At 38.9% G+C, this 20861-nt stretch overlaps 1 protein-coding gene across 1 annotated transcript; it reads right to left on the minus strand.

Moving 5' to 3' along the window:
- Positions 1-1351: 1351 nt before the first annotated feature.
- LOC114510220 (olfactory receptor 8B12-like) lies at positions 1352-5299 on the minus strand. The gene is made up of 2 exons (XM_036014126.1): positions 5021-5299; positions 1352-4297 (listed from the first exon to the last, which is right to left on the minus strand). The coding sequence occupies exon 2, from the start codon at positions 4279-4281 to the stop codon at positions 3346-3348; it is 936 nt and encodes a 311-aa protein (XP_035870019.1). The 5' UTR covers positions 4282-4297; positions 5021-5299; the 3' UTR covers positions 1352-3345.
- Between the last annotated feature and the right edge of the window lie 15562 nt (positions 5300-20861).

Consider the following 20861-nt stretch of genomic DNA (forward strand, 5'->3'; position numbering starts at 1 on the left):
AGGAGGTGGCCTTATTTAAAGTCAGTTTGATGGAGGGCAGGTTATTTTAGGCAACAGTGGGGAAGTCTTAATTGATTTAAAAAGATTAATTCTAAAAATGAACATTCACAGACTGTCCCTATTGGACAGAAATGCCTCAGACATCCTGATTTCAGGATAGAGAAGACTCTGTTATTTTCTTTTTTAAACATCTCTACTGGTCAAGAAAGCCACAAAACCTCTGTAACTTTTTGGGGGGTACTTTTCAAAGCTTTCCGTAGAGAATTTTTATAAAGACTGCTTTTCATCCAGAAGTCATGTGAGGTAGTTGAAGGAAACAGATTTAGGGGTCTGAAGATCTAGGTGTGTGGCCTTGGGAAAGTAAAAATGTTTTCAGTCTGGGATTTCCTGTCCGTAAACAGGAATGTCAAACCCCGCCATACCTACCCGTTGGTCTTAGGTCCACTACCGCAGCTATCCTCCTCCCTGCCCATCATTCAGTGTTGAGGTTCCTCAAATTTCCAACCTCATCTTTCTTATCTCCTCATCCCATGTCAGTTTCCAGAGTAATTCCATTCATTCCTATGGTTTACATAGCATCTGTTTTTTAAAACTCTCACCCAAGGATATGTGTTTTTTTTTTAAGTTGATTTTAGAGATAGGAGAGAGCAAGACAAACATCGATTGGTTGCCTCCCACACAAGCCCTGACCAGGGATCGAACCTGTCCAGGATAAAGTTCCCACCACCTGAGGCACCCAACCAGGGCATTTCATTGCTGAAAGGACTCGCAAGACTCAAACGTTTTATATTCACAGAGCAGGTTTATCACAAGTAAAGAATAAAGCAATAGCTGGGATGGTACACAATGAGAGAGATCTAGATATTTCTGGCCCTGGCTTCTGAGTCCTCTCACCACTGGACTGTACAAGATGCATTTGGTCTCCAGGCCTTAGAGCATCACCAGCATCCACAGGAAGTATCTCAGTACAAACAAGTCCAAAGTCTGCTATTCTAATACAACTCTGGAACCATGGGCATAGTCCACCCATGTGACCGGCATGAACTGTTGAAGCCCCCCAGGCTCCACTAAAACCAGATTCTATTACTATATAATTATTATAATTGAATTATTTTTACCATACAATGTTGGCCAAATTAGGTCAGGGACACATGGTTATAAAGCATCATTTATATTTAGTATATACATTCCATTGCATTGCCAGTGGTCAGCACAACTGGTAGCTGCCCAGTGTACATGTCTAGCTCAGACCTATGTCCTGGAAGTATGCATATTCTGTGACCCAGTGAATCCAACTCTAGGGATAGGTCCAAAAGAAATGAGTGTATTTCAAAGAAACTACATGTCAAGAATACTCATGGCAGCTTTATTATTAATATGAAGAAACTCAAAATAAGCCAAATGTCCATAAAGAGGATAGTTGATAAATAAATTGCTCTGTATTCACACACTTGAACACTACACAGCAACAACAAAGAGCAAAGTACCTATTCACACATTATGGATGAGATGCACAATACCTCTATATTATATTATGAGAAAGAAGCCAGACATGAAAAAGTAAATGCAATATTTAACATTTATATGAACCTTGAGAATGAGTGAATTAGATCTGTAATAATAACAGTGAGAATAGTAGCTATTTCCAGGGAGAGACTGTAGAGTAATATTGACTGGGCACAGGCAGACAGGGATTTTCTGAAATGAAAATCTTATGTATCTTAGGATAGGTGCTGGTTACACAGCCTTACAGATGTGAAAAAATTCATTGAGCACTCAAGATTTTTCTGTATATAAATTATACTTCAACTTAAAAGGGGGTGAGATTGTTTTTCCATCTACTAACCTTCTACTGATTCTCCATCATCCTCCCTGCATTTACAACCCGTCAGCATCTTGGATTCAGTGGCTGTCCCCTCCCTGCACTACCCAAAGTACATCCATCCCCTGCATTTCCATCCCTTTTGTTACGTCCTCATTGCCAGAATGATTCCCAAGGACAAGACTACCCATTTGTCCAACATTTCCTTTTTTCCTAATAGAATAAAACTTTCCTAGCAAAAGTTTGTAAGTCAAAGTGTTTTGCAAACTGTTCCCACGCCATTGCTTCTACTAATAAAAGAGCTGTGTTCAGACCAAACATTGTTCTCTTACTTTATGCAGGTCCGGTAGAAGTAACACCTGCATCAGTGTGGTTGGTAGGGTGATAATATGGGTGTGATAATTTATAGTTTTCATTTGAACATTTCACCTAAAATGTCATATGATGTGCTTGAGTGTGATATTGTTATGTTATAGAATTACATGCTTATGATTTCTTTATGAAAGATTTTGTAATTAAAAAAAGGAGTTTTTTTTGTGCAGGACCTTGGATAAAGCTGTACCTCCATTTTCCCAATACTGTGAATACGCAACCTGTCCTGAGACCACCATTGTTTTCCTTAGTTGTTACTGCTAAAAGATCGCAGCTCTATGCAACACCTTAAAATGCAAGAGCAAATGCCTCCCTAATAAATTCTTGCTTGTACTGCTCTTAGGGCTCTCTTACACCCAAAACTATTACTCAGTTACAGCATTCAAACCCTTGAACTGAGGCTACAAATTCTATTTTATTATTCAGGAAATAACTCTTAAATCTGTGCATCTGTCTGTTAAATGTCTAAGAAGTAAGCCTCTGTTCTTAGAGCTCTGTACACCATCTTAACAGGCACCATGCTTGACTCTATCTAAAACTTTCCCCCCTGAAAAACCATAAAACATGTAAAAAATCATTGTGCCCAAACCAAATCACTACACTTTTAACCTTCAACATTCTTGCAAAATTGATCTTCCAAAAATTAACCCTTGAAGAGATTCATGATATCCCTGTAAATAGAATTAGACCTCTTTAAATGCAAAACTAAACTAAAAAAAAAAACCACTTGAAATGAAACTTACTATAAAAAAGATGGATCAAGAAAACATGACTGAAAGAAAGTAAAACTCAGGGGATACAAGCCCAGGACCTAGATTCCAGACCCAGCTCTGGCACCAGCTGTATGCATCTTCATGAGAAACCTACAAAATATTTGTCTCCAGTGTGCAACGTGTCACATGAGAGGCTGGTCTAAATGGTTTCTTACCAATTCAACAGTAACCCTATATGACTGTGGAAACTGTTTTCATAAAAAAATGAGTGGAATAGTTAGGGTGGAGTAAGGAATAGATGGAAATAGTATACTTGAGAACAAACTAAAAATTTCTTCTACCTACAAGAGAGCAAGTTTAGATATTTATTTTCCTCATTGAAAAGCTAAGAAAAACACACCAATAAACAAAGCTTTGGATCTCTGTTCGGAGTCATTTTCAAAAGAAGATTTTTCTGCCCAAGGTTTTCTTCATGGCTAATTTGACATCCTTGTTCCTCAGGCTGTAGATTAGTGGGTTCAACATGGGCACCACAATGGTATAGAACACAGTACACACTTTCCCCTGGTCAAGGGGTACAATAGAAGGTGGTTTGAGATACATAAAAGCTCCTGAACCAAAGAAAAGACAAACTGCAATTATGTGAGAACTGCAGGTACTAAAGGCTTTGGACTTGCCCTCAGTAGAACTAATGTGGAAAATGCTGGAAAGAATGAAGCCATAAGAGAGAGAAATGGTCACAATGGGCACCCCAATGCCAAAGGCCACATTAATAAAGAGTGCCTGAATATTCAGATAAGAGCTATTGCAGGAGAGTTCAAGGAGGGGAATGATGTCACACATATAATGATTGACAAGGTTGTCTGCACAAAAGGTCAGAAACAGTACATTACTTGTATGAGCTATACCCAACAAAGCGCCCATCCCATAGACACCCAGCAAAAGAAATAGACACACCTGAGGAGACATGGTGACTGTGTACAACAGTGGTTTACAGATGGCCACATAGCGGTCATATGCCATTGCTAACAGGATGAAACATTCACAAACAACAAAAAAACAGAAGAAAAAGAGCTGAGTTATACACCCTGTGTAGGAGATGATGTTCTTCCTTGAAACAAAACTCATCAGCATTTTGGGGATGATGGTAGAGGAGTAACTGAAGTCAATGAAGGACAAGTTGAAGAGGAAAAAGTACATGGGGGTGTGCAGGTGAGAGTTCAGCCCAATCAGTGTTATCAAGCCCAGGTTCCCCAGCACAGTGACCATGTAGAAGCCCAGAAACAGGAAGAAGAGGGGGAGCTGGAGTCCTGGCTGGTTTGTTAAGCCTGCGAGGATAAACTCTGTCACAGAGGAGGTGTTATCTGCAGCCATCCTCCTCTGGGAGGGTCTGGGAGAGAAACAGAAGAGAATTGCTCACACAGAGAGAGGAAAACAACCCATTCTTGAGAGTGGTGTTTGAACAAGGATGTATGGAACTTAGAGCTGAGATGGCATCTCCTTGTTCCCCCATCTGTTTTTATAGTCTCCACAAGGCCTCAAGCATCCTAGTAACTGTTGGTGGATGAAAATTGCCTCCAGAGTAAGGGCTCATCCAACTGAGGAGAAAGTCCACAAAGCTCAGCTGGGATGCCCCTGCAACCTTGCAGTCACCCTCCTCAGATACTGCCTGCTCTGTACAGCCCTCGACCAAGTTTTGTGCGACCTGGGACCTTCTCTGGAGTACTGTTGAGAAGCAGAAGTCAATTGCCCTAGACCTTCCACCTTTGGTCAGTGCTGGTCACCACAGGAAGATGAGGCTTTGTTGCCCAGAGTCTTTATTGGCAATGCCTGTGGAAATGTTATGTGAAAATAATACCAAAGTTATAAGGCAAAGATACCAAATAACCTAAGAAAAAAGAAACATTTGCTGAGCACTAACTATGCTAATGGCACTGTTCTAAGTGCTCTGGGGCATTTTGATTAAACCCATTGAACAGCTGAGGACACTGAGCACAGTCCCAGTCCTTCTAAGTGGCAGCAGAAGGGGAACTCAGGCTGTCTGGCTCCGGGGTTGGAGCTTCATACCCTAATTGCTCTGCTAGATCACAGAGCAGGTCAGACAGGCACTCACCCTCCTTCTGCCTGCAGTCACAGTGCTGGGCTCTACTGGCTCCCACCCATCTCTCTCATGGAGACTCAGATGGCCCTGGTGACAAGAAGGGGACAACTCAGAGCTCAGACCACTTTGCTTCTTCTGTCTCTCTCCTTTAAAATTCAAAGCCTTTAGTTTGTCTTGGTTCTCCTGTTAAGCTGAAGAAGATGGTCTCTGACATTCTTTGTCCCGAGCTTCCAGGTCAGCTTCCAGGGATGAAACAGCACTTTTACAACATCCATGGATAACCAGAGACTGAAGAGTATTTTTCTAGATTACAGACCACAGTACGTAGTTACAGGGGCTCCCTCAGGATACCAGTCCCTATGGAAGAGGAAATGTTTGTTTATGCCCTTGATAGTACTTGATGGGGCTTTTAATAGGCTTCCCTTTCATTCAGGTTACATCTTTTTAAGTACAATTAAGAAGAAAGCACTTGGGAAAAGAATTCTTGTACTGAGCACTTACTGTATACTGACCACTGTTTCTGTCCCAGCACCCTCATCTAAAAGATCCAGAGAAATGCATACATAATTTCACCTTCTTTATTCCTCAGAACAACCTCATAAGGTAGACCTACCAGTCTCCACTAATAATACATGGAAAATACATGAAAGAAACATGAAAGTGCACAGAAGAAAAGAAAGCTAGGGAGAGGAACAGCACACAGGGGAGAGCGGCTGTAAGGGTAAGTGTTACAGATTTCAGTTTAAATAGTGGAATCTGATAGTTGAGCAATGACTTGAGAGAGACCTGGAAAGCCTTTGCTTAAAAATAATAACACCAGTTACTCTAATGAAACACTGGATGCCATGTCTTAATGCAGCACCGGGCATCAAGGTTTTGTCCTGCAGTTTTACACAGCACTCCAGCCCAAATTAGTGCTGTGGGGAAGGAAATTCTGACCAAATAACAGGATAGAGGGGTAACAGAGCTTGCTGAGGTTTCACATAACCACAAGTCACACAGTGTAGACTTTTGGCTGACACTGATATAAAGAGTAATAAAATTTTATGTGGCAATATGTATTCAACACCCTTTGCCATAGGCATTTACGTAGTAAGGATGGCAAATTTTCTATTCAAAAAACAAATCTGTATTTGGGGAAGTTCAAGAGTTGGTTTGCTGATGAGGTATGTATGTTTTTGGTCAGAGTTAAGGTCTGAAGCTCTTTGGGAGAAATCAGGACATCAGAACACAAAGGCAGAACCCATCGTCTTCCAGGCAAGTCCAACTGAAACCATTGCACATGGGCCTGTGTGTGTGTCTGAGTGTGCACACATACAGCAGTGAGGACTTGCCCTCCCCACACTAAGGCTCAGCAGTGAGGGTGCCTCATCTGCCTGTTTGCATTGGGAATAGCCCACTGCCCAGATGACACTAATGAATCCCAGTCCCTGTTCTTCATCCCACTGCACATGTTGAAGAAATAGAGGAAAACAATGCATTATCAAGAAACTAAATTAAGCACCACAGGTACGCTCTCCTTAGGACTAAGGTCAAAGAGGACCTTGGGGACTCATGAAAATGTTCAGTTTCCTTTCAGAATCTCAGAGGGTTCTTGGAAGCATGATGCAATGCCAGGAATAATTTTTCTGAGATCTTTGCCTCTTCAGAGATGGTTTCCCTGGGAGCTGCATTTCCACTGCATCCGGGTTTTATTTCAAGTGCACCAGGGCTTCTCTAAAGCTGTTTTGACTGTTGACTTGCTCCTATACAAGCAGGGAAAAACACAAAGCAATATTCTGGATTAAGTTATTTTGTTGCAGGTCTTTTATCTACTTGGTTAAATTTATTCCTAGGTACTTTATTTTTTTCTTGCTATAGTAAATGGGATTTCTCCTCTAGTTTCTCTTTCTGATATTTCATTGTTGCTGCACAAAAATTTCATTGATTTCTGAATATTGACCTTGTATCCCACTACTTTGCCAAATTTACTCATTAAGTCAATAGTTTTTTGGTGGAGACTGTAGGGTTTTCTAGGCGCACTATCATGTCATCTGCAATAATGACAGTTTTCCTTCCTTCTTTCCAATTTGGATGACTTTTTGTTCTTTTCTTGTTTGATTGCTGTGGCTAGAACTTCCAGTACTATGTTGAATAAGAATGGTGAGAGAGTACACCCTTGTCTTGTTGCTGATCTTAAGGGGAAAGCTTTTATTTTTTTCCCACTGAGTATAATGTTGCCTGTAGGTTTCTCATATATGGCTTTTATTGTGTTGAGGTGTGCTCCCTTTAGCTCACTTTGCTGATGTTTTTATCATAAATGGGCATTGGATTTTATCAAAATCTTTTTCAGCATCTATTGATTTCATCATGTGATTTTTGTCCTTAATTTTGCTTATGTGGAGTATTACATTAATTAATTTGTGAACATTGTACCATCCTTGCATCCCTGTGATGAATCCCACTTGACATGGTGTATGATTTTTCTAATGTATTTCTGAGTCTGGATATGCAGTGTATTGTTGAGGATTTAAGCATCTATGTTCATCAGCAATCCTGGCCTGTAGTTTTGTTTCTTTGATTGGTCTTTACCTGGTTTTGGAATTAGAATGACACTGGCCTTGTAAAAAGAGTTTGGGAGTTTTCCCTCATCTTGAATTTTTTGGAACAGTTTGAGGAGATGGCAGTTGGTTCTTTCTTAAATATTTGGTAGAATTCAACTGTGAAGCCTTCTGATCCAGGGTTTGTGTGCTGGGAGTTTTTGATTACCACTTCAATTTCACTAGTTGTTACCAGTGTATTCTGGCATTCTGCTTCGTCTTGATTCAGTTTTGGAAGATTGTATGTTTCAAGAAATTTCTCCATTTCACCCAGGTTGTCCTGTTTCTTGGCATTTAGTTGTTCATATTAATTTCTTACAATCCTTTGTATTTCTGTGGTGTCAGTTGTAACTTCTCCTCCTTCATTTCTGATTTTATTTATTTGTGTCCTCCCTCTTTTTCATGCTGAGTCTCTTTAAAAGCTTTTCAATTTTATATACCTTTTCAAAGAACCAGCTCCTGGATGTCCTGATCCTTTGAATTGTTCTTTTAGTCTGTGTGTCATTTCATTCTGCCCTGTTCTTGATTATTTCCTTCCTTCTCTTTGCTATGGCCTTTGTTTGTTGTTGTTCCTCTAGTTCTTGTAGATGCAGGGTTAGGTTGTTTATTTGAGATTTTTCTATCTTCTTTATGTAGGACATTAACCATTTCTTTCAATATGAAGTCAAACTTATGTTCCTAGGATCAAACTCTACTTCAAAATTATATGAAACTATTTTTGTGTTATGTTGGATTTCTTTAGGCCAGTGTTTCCAGGTGTTTTTTTGCATGTAAATTCATGAAGCGTATTGGTGTATACATATTTTTCTAGTAACATTTTCATCCAGTTTAGGTTATCAGAGGCAGTACAATTTCCTCTGGTGAGCCAAGATTTCAGTCACTAATAATCATGTCACCAGACTTATCCCTAGACTCAGGCAACCCATTAGTGCTGCTGAGAACCCACCATCAGGCTGCTATGAGCCTGAGAGATTGGAACACATGGTGACTTTGCACACGTGTTTTCCCAGTGGCTCCTTTTCCATTTGTAGATTCACTGGGCCTGCAGTTAAGGCAAGAGCTGACACTTACAAAGGCCTCTGTACCTCACAAAGACCCTTCACACACACCATGTGCTAATCAATCCTCACAAAGCATTAAGATTGTATCCTGTTTTTCATTTTAAAGATAATAAAGCTGAAGTATGTATGAGTCACCAAAAGTCACAGAGCAAGAAATGCATTTTTAACAAAGTTTAACAGGTCACATAGTAAGAAATGCATGGAACCAAATCAACAAAAGAAAAAAGGAAGCAAAATATAACTGGGAGCCCTGGCTGGCATAGCTCAGTGGATTGAGCATGGGCTGCGAACCAGGCATCGCAGGTTCGATTCCCTGTCAGGGCACATGCCTAGGTTGCAGGCCATGGCTCCCAGCAACCGCACATTGATGTCTGTCTGTCTGTCTGTCTGTCTCTCCCTTCCCTCTCTAAAAAATAAATGAATAAAATCTTAAAAAAACCTTATGTGCAGATGGAGATAAAATATCTACTTAGATTTTTAAAAAATATATAACTGGAGACATTGAAATAAGAAGAATCTGACAGTAACCAGAGGGGAAGTGGAAGGGATTAATGAGGAAACAGGGGAAGGGTTTTCAGGAACAACTATAAAGGACACATGGACAAAACCAACGGGGCATGGAAGCAAGGAAAGGAGGGAGGTTTGGCAGGGGTGGTGGCGGGAGGTAGGGAGTAAACACAGACAAGTGTAACTGGACAATAAAACAATTTTTTTTGGAAAAGGAAAACATTCCTAGATAAAAAAGAAAGGAAGAAAGGAAGAAAGAAAGAAAAGAAATGCATTCTATGGCAGTCTTTTGTCTTCCATTTTCAAAGTTCATGATCTTTCCTCTACCAATTCATGCATTTTTCAACATTTCTAGAGGATTCTGGGGCCTCAAACACTATTGGAAAAATGTGATTAAAAAATTTTGGCAAAAGACATGTGGCAGGGAGCAAAATTTAATGTCAAAAGAGGAGAAGTTTGAGGACATAAATCAGGAATGAAAGTTGAATCTGTCACAAACATAAAGAGCTCACTAGGGTAACTGTCCCAGTCAAGTTTTGGATCTCCAGCGCCACCCACACAACAAAATTAAGGCCTCTGATGCATGTAAGCAAACTCATACTACATTCAACACCAAGTAAATGGGCGTCCTCACAGCACTCCCTCCCACCTCATCTCCAGGCTCCCCCTGCACACACCTCATTAATGAGAGGGCAGTATAAAACCACGAGGCTCCACCTACTTGTAGAAAGCAGCCTGGCCTGACCAGCAGTTGAATCCTATCCACAATAAACCCTGCCTGTCATGTCCTGGCCCATATCCTTGTATGTTATTTAGGGATTCAATTTTTGCTCCTTGAACAGATACTCCCAAGGCTGGAACTACAGACACCCTCTCAGAGCCAGCTGCCTGATGCTGTTGTGTGCTCACTCTGGCCATCCTGACTGATGCGCATGTGCACATTCAGCAACATCATGTCACTTGCACACACAACTGCATAGCACATGCTCACAGGTGCCACATTGGTTTGCCAGAAGGGCACACCTTCTGGATTATGCTGGTACATCCCTTGGATCTGATGGTCAGGGTCATAGCTGAAGACTTCCCCTTGTTGCTGATGTCTCTGGGATCTTCTCAAGAGATCTGCCCTATGGAGTTGGTGCCATGGTCTACTTTCAAATTGTGAGCCACAGTGTGAAAAACCCTTGTCTGAAACTGTACTTTGGAGATCAATCAACAGGGTCAGAAAATTTGGGAAAGATCATCTAAAGTTATCATTTCCTGGATTTTTCATTCAAAAATTTAGAAACACCCCCCATTACCCCCAAGCATATGTTAGAGATACCCACAACTAAAAGAGAACTGTGCGGTATAGCAACTGCCTCAACATTCTTTGTTTCACTTAAGTCTCCTTCTACATTACTTTGTTTTGAAACTGCTTAGTGATCTTGGCTCTTTTCTTGACATTGAAAGTGTCCTAAGCTGATAAAACACAGATGTGCTTTGCACAGACTGCTCTACAAGAGCACTTCACTTTCCCCATGCTTTTGTGGTCTGTATTACTAGGCAACTCCTATCCTTGGGATCCAGTTCTCTCTTTTTGGGCTAATCAGTTTCACCAGAAGGCCATGCTCCAGTCTCTTAAGAGGTCATGTTAGGGTGCATAATAATCTTAAGGAAATCCTTTCTATATTATTTCCTTTTAGTTTAGTTTAGTTTAGTTTAGTTTAGTTTAGTTTATGTATGTGCTCCTGGGCTTCCCTCCTCCCCAGCTCACTCCTCCCCACTTGCCAACTCCAGGATGCCTGGGAGGTGTGCTGAGCCTCGCTGTTGATTTAAGCTACCCAGAACTAGCAGCAAATTCAACATCCTAGTCAGGTCCAGCCTTTCCTCTCAATATCACAAACAAACTCTTGGCTGAAAATCCCTTATGATCTCATGGAACCAGCACTGGGCGTATTGTGTGTCACTGATGGTTGTCACACGGTGCATCAACACACACTTTTTCAGCCTCGTAGGGTCTCACTTCCGTGTTCTCACGGGGTTTACCTGGAATGCTTCCTAGCAAATCACTTCCATGTAAGCCTTCATCTCATGGACTTTGGGGAACCTAATCCAAGACTGGTGGGAAGGAAGCAAAACGAAGGGTAGAGAAGACTGCACACAAGAGAAAGGGGGAGAAAAAGCATTCCCGGGGAAAATTAAACTCCCGACTTTCTAGAAGGAAAACTGTTGGAATTCAGGATGCTCGGTAAAGAAAGTTCAAAAATAAAGAAAAATGTCAGAGTTTACACCTCAGGAAATGAGGTGCTCTTAGGATCGTTCAGCATGGCTGCTGCTTGGCTCAAAGAGATCCTGGTTCTGGGTGGTTGCTCCCCAGGCAGGAGGAGCAGCATCACTGGGGATCTTCTTAGGAATGAGAAGTCTCAAGTCCTATCCGAGACCTACCAGATCGGAAACTCTGTGGATGGGGCCTAGAATCTGTGTTTCAGCACATCCTCCGTGTGTTTCAGATTCATCTAAGAACCACCAGTGTAGTTCCTGGTCCCAGGACACGAGCTAAAGTAAAGTGTTTTCCTGACCCGTAGGGAAGAAAGAGGAGCTTCTACTTCTGCCTCAGGAGGGAGGAAAATAAGAATGAGTATGCACCACATGAAGATGGTCGGTTGTAATGCTCATGGCTACAAAATCCAACTGCTTGTCAGTAGGTGCTGAATAAAGAGTTTGATGAGAGCAGGTGTGTTGCACGTGCCATGGTTGATGCTGCTGTGGTTACAGAAAGACACATTGACCTTTGACATTGGGTGGGTCATGACACCCCCGATATCTGTTCCTACACAAACCAAGTGTTGGCAGAGAACAGACCTGAGAGACAGATGCCATAGTGACATCAAGCCATGAGTATTAAAACAGTGGTCACTAACCAAAAAGGAGCAGGAGAAAAGTGTCTTGCCCTTAAAATTAGTGATGCTGTTCCTATGTGATATAGAGTTCATTATCATTTTAAGTAAAATGGCAAAAATAGAGAAGATCCTCTATTATTCACTTTGTTTTTAAAAATATAATTTATTTCCTTTTACTTTACAACTACAGTTGATGTACAATATCATGTTAGTTTCAGGTGTGCAACCCCATCATTAGACATTTACACAACTTATGAAGGGATCACCTCAATAATCTAGTCCCCATCTGGCACCATACATAGTCATGACAGAAGTATTGACTGTATTCCTGTGCTGTACTTTGTGTCCCCATGACTATTCTGCAACTACCAATTTGTACTTCCTAGTCCCTAAATCCCTTCACCTTTCTCACTCTTTCCCCCAAACTGTCTGATCTCACAGCCATCAAAATGTTCTCTGCATTTCTGAGTCTCCTTTTCTGTTTGTTGTTCATTTTGTTTTTTAGATTCCACAAAGAAGTGAAATCATCTGGCATTTGTCCTTCTCTGTCTGACTTATTTCACTCAGGATAATATCCTCTAGGACCACCCATGATGTTAGGGTGCAGGAACTCATTCTTTTTTGTGGCTGAATCATATTCCATTGTATGTCTGCACCTCTTCTTCCTTCACTCATTTCTTGATGGACACTCAGGTTGCTTCCATATCTTGGCCATTGTAAATAGTGCTGCAACGAATGTACAAGTTTCTTTGGATAAACACCCACAAGTGAAGTTTCTGGGTCCTTCTTTGTCTCTTGTTTAGTCTTTGTTTTAAAGTCTATATTTTCTGGAATATGCACTGCTCTCACAGCTTTTTTGGCTTTCCTCTGTTTCCATTTTCATGTACTACATTTTTCCATCCCATTACCTTCTGTCTGTGTGAGTCTTTTCATCTGAAGAGGGCAAATGGAAGGGTCTTGTTTTGTTATTCATTAAGCCACTGTATGTCTTTCAATGCAGCACTAATTCATTTTCACTTAAAGCAGTTATGGATGAATATGTATTTGTTGCCATTTATTATTCACATTTCTAATCTTTTTTATTCTTTTTTTTTTAAGTTTTCCTTTCTTTAGTTTTAGAGAGAGGGGAAGGAAAGGAGAAAGAGAAATATCAATGTCTGGTTGCCTTTCACCCACCCCCTACTGGGGACCTGGCCTGCAACCCAGACCTGTGCCCTGACTGGGAAGTGAACTGTCAACCTTCGTCGGGTTTGAAGCTTGTGTAAAATCCACTGAGCTACACCAGCCAGGGCTTTTTTACTCAGTTTAAAGAAGTCCCTTTAATATTTCTTTTTCTTCTATTTTCTTTCTGTATTTATTGAATTTATTGGGGTTGACATTAGTTAATAAAATTATGTAGGTTTCATGTGTACATTTCTATAACACATCATCTGTATGTTGTATTGTGTGTTCACCACCCCAAGTCAAGTCTCCTTCCATCACCACTTATGCCCTCTCTCACTCTGTGCCTTCTTCACTCTGGTAATAATGCTGTTATTGTCTGACTATGAGTTTTTTTCATTTTTTGCTTAATTCCTTCACCTTTTCTCCCAGCAACCCCCTCTTCTCCTCTGATGGCTGTCAGTCTCTTCTCTGTATCCATGATTCTGTTTCTATTTTGTTGAAATCACATGGTAATTTGTCTTTCTCTAACTGGTTTATTTCACTTACCCTAATACTCTACAGGTCCATCCATGCTGTCCCAAAAGGTAAGATTTCCTTCTTTTTTATAGCCAACTAGTCCACTGGGTGAATGTACCACTTTTTTATCCACTCATCCACTGATGGACACTTGGAATCCTAGCAATTGTAAATAACGCTGCCGGGAACACCAGAGAGCATAAATTCTTTGAAATAGTGCTTCTTTGGATATATTGCCAGATTTGTAATTGCTGGGTTTAAGGCAGTTCCACTTCTTACTTTTCTGAGGCAACTCCATACTGCTTTCCAAAGTGGCAAGGCAGAAGATCACTATATGAATGATACACACTTTTAATCACTTATTATTCCATAAGTCCATAATTGCTACATTTTAAAAGGAATACAGGAATTAATGGACGCCCAGTAATTGTGAAAACTTTCCTCTAATACATGGAGTTAATTGAATGATGCAACTTTTCCTAACATTTATTTTAATTAATGCTATGTATTTTCTCATAAAAGTGATATGATATATAGTGGGCTTTTTAATGCTATGTTCCTAGTATGGATGTGTTAGCTGTTTTGGTTTGATTTTTTATTCTGGTAAGATCATTTAACATGAGATTTATCCTCTGAACAATTTGTAAGTGGACAATACAGTACTGTTAACTAGAGGCTCTCCATTGCACAGCAGATCTCTGGAACTTACTCATCTGCATAACTGAAGCTTCATATGTGTTGAAAAACTGAAGAGGGCATAACACCTTGAAATTTTATTTCATTTTATTTTAATCATTGTTCAAGTACAGTTTTCTCCCTTTTACTACCATTCGAGCCTGCCCACTCATCCCTCCCAGCTTACCTCCCATTACCACCCTCCCCCTAGTTTTTGTCCATGTGTCCTTTAAATTTGTTCCTGTAAACCCTCCCATTCTCCCCTGAAATTCTCTCTTCTCTTGCCTCTGGTCACTGTGAGCCTGTCCTCTATTTCAGTGTCTTTGACTAGATTTTGCTTGTTTCTTTGTTTTGTTCTTTAGGTTCCTGTTAAAGGTGAGATCATAGGTATTTGTCTTTCACTGCCTGGCTTATTTTGCTTAGCATCATGCTTTCCAGCTTCATCCATGCTGTTGCAAAGGCTAGGAGCTCCTTCTTTCTTTCTGCTGCATACAATTCCATTGTGTAAATGTACTATAGTTCTTTGATTCATTCATTTACTGATGGGCATCTAGGTTGCTTCCAGCATTTAGCTATTGTAAATTGTGCTGCTATGAACATGGGGGTGCAAAGGTTCTTTTGTACTGCCACCTTAAATTTGGATCAAAAAGAATGACTGCTTCCACCTGGTGGCCTGAGGCCTAGATTTCAGGATAGTAATTGAGTCACATACACAGGAGGTGAACCTCAGGTTCTAGGATGCCTTGAAAATCAGATGTGAAGTCTCATTGGCATGGATTGGTCAGATTTTAAAATATAAGTGCATCTGAATAGGGATGTTACACTCCAACACTGGAGTAGAAAGAGAGGCATGGGCAAAAATTGCATAAATAATATACAAAAGTAGCCACGAGACTACAAATGTGGAGAAGAAAGAAGCACTGGTCACTCTCCTTAATTTTGGACATAAAAGGGGGAGGGAATAGCAAAGGGAATTTTTTTTAGAGTAAAAGCAGACTGGCACATGTTTACAGGCAGAAGAGTCTGTAGAGGTGGGGTGATTAAAGATCTAAGAAAGATGAGAAAATTTTGAGGGAACAAATTCCAAAGAAGATGAAAAGAAGTTGTCAGAATTCAACATCTTTACATGTTTTTAAAATACTTATCTGAATAGGGAATGACAGATACTTCTTGAAGATGATTAAAAATATATATAATCCATAGCAACATCAGCAGTGTAATTAGGAAACTCTAGAAGCATTCTTAATCACTTCTACCAAAACCAAGATGACTATAGTCTTCAGTATTATTTAACAATGTGTTAAAGAAAGTGTTAGAAAATGCAATGATAGAGGCAAATGGAAGAAGAGGTATGCTAATTAGAGAAAAAGAGGTAAGATTATCTTTAATTATAAAATATTTTATTACATATTTGGAAAACCTGAAAGAATTCATGGAAAGAATTCTACAAATAGTAATTACTTTACAAAGTATAAAATTAGGATAGAATTCAATAAAATTCATACATACAAATAAATAATAATCAGAAGATGCAATGAAAGATAAAACTCTTGTTACAGTTGCAAAAGTAAAATAAAATTCCCATGCATAAATGTAATAAAATGTGCAAAAAATAGATGACAAAAATTATAAAACACTCCTAGGAGATACTGAAGTTTGCCCCACAGAAAGTGGAGAGACATACCACACATCAAGATTGGAAGTCTCGAGATCCAAAGAGGTTAATATTCCTTAAAAGTTTACTTACAAATTTAAGATGCAGACAATAAATATGCCTTTAAGTTATTTTGCAGAAGTAGAGAGTTTAATTATAAAGGTTGAAGTTAAACATCAATAGCCAAGAAAACCATAAAAAAAGAACAACATGTGGAAAGTTACCTTCAAGATATGAAACATTTTAAAGCTTCTGTAATTCCAGCAGTGTGGTATTGGCTTATAAATACACTGACAAACCAATAGAACACAATGGAGAACACAGAAATAGCCCAGGTGCCTATGAAACCTTGTATGTTATGAAGGCAACAGCTCATACCAGTGGGGGGAAAATAAACTTTTTAATAAATGGCAATAGAACTACAAAATGGTCTTCTGGAAAGTATATAGTTAGAAAGTATATAGTATATAGAAAGTACATAGTGAGGAATATATCTGTTCCTCACACCATACACTGATAAAACTTCTACAATGATCAGATATTCAAATATAAAAATATAAAACCATACAATCACATTATGATAAAAATGAGTGACTTTCTTTATAACCTAAGAGGAGAGAAAATATTTCTATCATCAAAATACTGGAGACAATAGAAGATTAATAAATTTAATTTTAAAAACGTATCTTAAGAACTGTCAAAAGCCAAATCACAAATTACAGGAAAATATGCAACTTATACCTCAAACACAAAGCTATTATACCCAATATGCACTCCTCCAAAAAGTTGAGAAGGTCAAAATCCAGCAGAAACATGAGGAAAAGCTATGAAGAGACAGTCCATAAAAGAAGTCGTAACACCAACACTCATTAAATACAGGAAACCATCTCCCATGGTTCTTAAAATTAAAGAAATGCAAATTATAATAATAGTTAAACACTACTTCTCATCCATCAGGATGGAAATTTAAAAAATTCTGACACTACACCATGCTGAACAGACTGCAAGAAAGTAGGCACTCCCATTTATTGCTGAGGGGGAATATAAATGTCAAATTCCACCCCCCTACACTCCCGGACACCACCACCCCCACCCTACCCACAAATCCAGAGTCAATACAAGCTCATTCAAAATCACAGAAGGTACTTTTATAGGAATTTACAAGCTGATTCTAGAATTCATATGGAAACTCACAGGTCCTAAAGTAGCCAAGACAACTGTGAAAGAGGAGAATGAAAATCAAGTACTTATACTAACTGATTTAAAAAATTATTATAAAGCTACAGTAATCAAAACTGTATGGTATTGGCATCAAGATAGACAAATAGATGAAAACAAACACACACAAATAGAATCAACTGATTTTTAACAGAGGTAAAAGAACAATCACTGGATATTTATGTGCAAATACACACATGCCCCCAAACCCCACTTTGATCCATATACAAAAAAATTAACTCATAAAATTTTCACATTGTTTTTCTGGCTGCAGCAAAAGCAATGAATAATTTCTTAAACAGGACATAGCCCTAGTCATGAAAGGCAAAGTTGAAAAATCAAACTTCATTACAATAAAAAATATTGGCTATCAAAAGATATCATTCAAGATATATTCATTGTCTACCTGGGAAGGTAGACAGAGGCAGGAAGATGACTGCATATGTATGCATGTATTATCCACAGATACATATATATTATCTACAGATACACAAACACAAACATGTGTGTGTGTGTGTGTGTGTGTGTGTGTATATATATATATATATATATATATATATATATATATCTTACATGCATTTTAAAATCCCTTCAATACAATAGGAAAATAACTAGCCTATGTTTTAATGAGCAAAAGACATGAATAATTTCTTCAGAGAAGATGTCCAAACAGCCAGTAAGTATGTAAAAAGGTGTTCAACATCATTACTTATCAGGAAAAAAGTTTAAACAAAAAGGCATTCCCCGTCCATACCAGAATAAAAATACATTTTTGCATGTGGGAGAAAACAAGGATAAAATAAAAATACCAAGGATTAACAAGGATGTAGAACAACGGGAATCCTCAGGCATTGTTGATAGCAATGCAAATTGAATCAAACATTAGAAAACAGTTTGGCAGTGATGTTTATGAAAACTGCACATAAGCCTACTCCAGTGTCCAGCACATCCACATATAGGCATAATCCAAAAGCAATATTTGCTTATTCAATCAAAATATACACTCAAACTCTTTCTAAATGCTTTATCAATAATAGGCAAAAACTTGAAGCTATCTAATTTTATTAATAGGCTAAATAATTGTATATTCAATAAACAAATGGGACCTCATCAAAATAAATAGCTTCTGCAGAGCTAAAGAAAACAGTATCAAAATAAAATGGGAACCAACTGTATGGGAAAACATATTTTCTAATGATACCTCAGACAAGGGTTTAATCTCCAAAATATATAAAGAACTTACACGACTCCACTCTAAGAAGACAAGCAACCCAATTAAAAAATGGGCAAAGAACTTGAACAGACACTTCTCCAAGGAAGACATACAGAGGATCCAAAGACACATGAAACGACGTCCAATACCGCTAGCTATCAGAGAGATGCAAATTAAAACCACAATGTGATACCACCTCACACCAGACAGAATGGCCATCATAAACAAAGCAACAAACAACAAGTGTTGGAGAGGTTGTGGAGAAAAGGGGTCTCTAGTGCACTGTTGGTGGGATTGCAGACTGGTACAACCACTATGGAAAACAGTATGGTATTTTCTCTAAAAACTAAAAGTGGATCTGCCTTTCGACCCTAAATTCCACTGCTGGGACTATATCCCAAGAACCCTAAAACACCAATACAAAAGAACCTTTGCACCCCCATGTTCATAGCAGCACAATTTACAATGGCTAAGTGCTGGAAGCAACCAAGATGCCCATCAGTAAATGAATGAATCAAAGAACTATAGTACATTTACACAGTGGAATTGTATGCAGCAGAAAGAAAGAAGGAGCTCCTAGCCTTTGCAACAGCATGGATGAAGCTGGAAAGCATGATGCTAAGCAAAATAAGCCAGGCAGTGAAAGACAAATACCTATGATCTCACCTTTAACAGGAACCTAAAGAACAAAACAAAGAAACAAGCAAAATCTAGTCAAAGACACTGAAATAGAGGACAGGCTCACAGTGACCAGAGGCAAGAGAAGAGAGAATTTCAGGGGAGAATGGGAAGGGTTTACAGGAACAAATTTAAAGGACACATGGACAAAAACTAGGGGGAGGGTGGTAATGGGAGGTAAGCTGGGAGGGATGAGTGGGCAAGCTAGAATAGTAGTAAAAGGGAGAAAACTGTACTTGAACAATGATTAAAATAAAATTAAAAAATAATTGTATATTCACATGATAGATACTACACAGCAATATAAAAATCTACCCATATATACTACAATATAGATGTACAGGACAGGCTTTATGATGAAGAAAAGAGGCCAGAAACAATTGAGTACCTGTTTATATGAAGTTCAAATACAGACAACATTCTACAATGATAAAAGTCAGAACAGTGGATAGCTATGGGGGATGAGGTGCAGGGCAGGTTATATTTATTAGAAAGATGGAAATATTCTACATCTTGATCTAGGTTATGGTTACATATACATAAGCAAAAGTTTAATGAGCTATACAGTTAAGATTTGTGGACTTTGCTATATGAAAGTTACAACACAAAATTTTCAAAAGGACGTTTCTCTATTCTTTCCTGACCTACATTGAATAGCATATTCAATACACCAACCCCAACCCCAACTCCTAAATTCTAGGTTCCCTAAATTCAGGCACATACAGGGTCCAGCACAAAAATACCCCTTTGATTACATAAAAATCTTTTATTACAAAATAATAAGCATGTACTTCTGTAACACAAAATACCACACTCCAGCACGCCATATGACACTTTAGGTGAAATGTTCAAATTGCCGTCCATCTCTTGTGAGACATTCACATACCCTACCAACCACACTCAGTGGTGCTACCTCTGCTTCACCCTGTATTTCATCTCATCTCATTCCTCTCTTCAGAAGCTTATTCTTTCCTTTTTGGCAGCATTGAACAGAATCAAAAGGCAGAACAAACTTAACAGTTCTTCCAATTTCCCCTACATCCCAATGGAATGGACTTGCCTAAGGAACAGCCAGGTAAGTCAAAATGTTTCCCCCAGCACTTCATTTGTCATTGCTTCTCTGAGAAATTTTACCAATAATAGAGAGTTTAGATAAAAATTGTTCTTTTGAATTTTAATATAAAGCTCTATTTCCCATTTCATAATATGGTGGCTTTATGAACTTATCCCGAGCTCACCATTTCTTACCCATATGCCTCTGTTATTAGAACATCGAGGCTACCTGCAATGCCTGACAATTCCATAGCAATTGCCTCTCTTAATAAGCAGCAGCTTGGTGCTGCCTGGCAGGTGACCATGGACCCAGGGCCAGCTAGTGCTCTGTTCCATCCTCTAGACCAGTGTCATCCAATAGAAATATAATTAAACCACCTATAAATTCTAAACTTTCTAGTAGGTCCCTTAAAAATAAACAAATAGATTCATTTTAAAGACATATTTTGTTTAACACTATATGTTCAAAATGTTATCATTTCAACATGTAATCAAGTAAGAAAGCATCCATGAGATTATTTTTCATATTCTTCAAAGATTTGGTGTGTATATCACGCTTACTTTGCTCACTTACACTGTCTCAATTTGCATGTCCACATTTCAGTTGCTCAATACCACACATGACTCGTGACTACCAGTTCAGATAGCACAGC

This window comes from Phyllostomus discolor, chromosome 13, assembly GCF_004126475.2.
Source record: "Phyllostomus discolor isolate MPI-MPIP mPhyDis1 chromosome 13, mPhyDis1.pri.v3, whole genome shotgun sequence".
Taxonomy (NCBI): Eukaryota; Metazoa; Chordata; class Mammalia; order Chiroptera; family Phyllostomidae; genus Phyllostomus; species Phyllostomus discolor.

Bases quoted from the DNA above. Each gene is read 5' to 3' on its own strand.
- LOC114510220 (XM_036014126.1), bottom strand. From the start codon at position 4,281: ATGGCTGCAGATAACACCTCCTCTGTGACAGAGTTTATCCTCGCAGGC.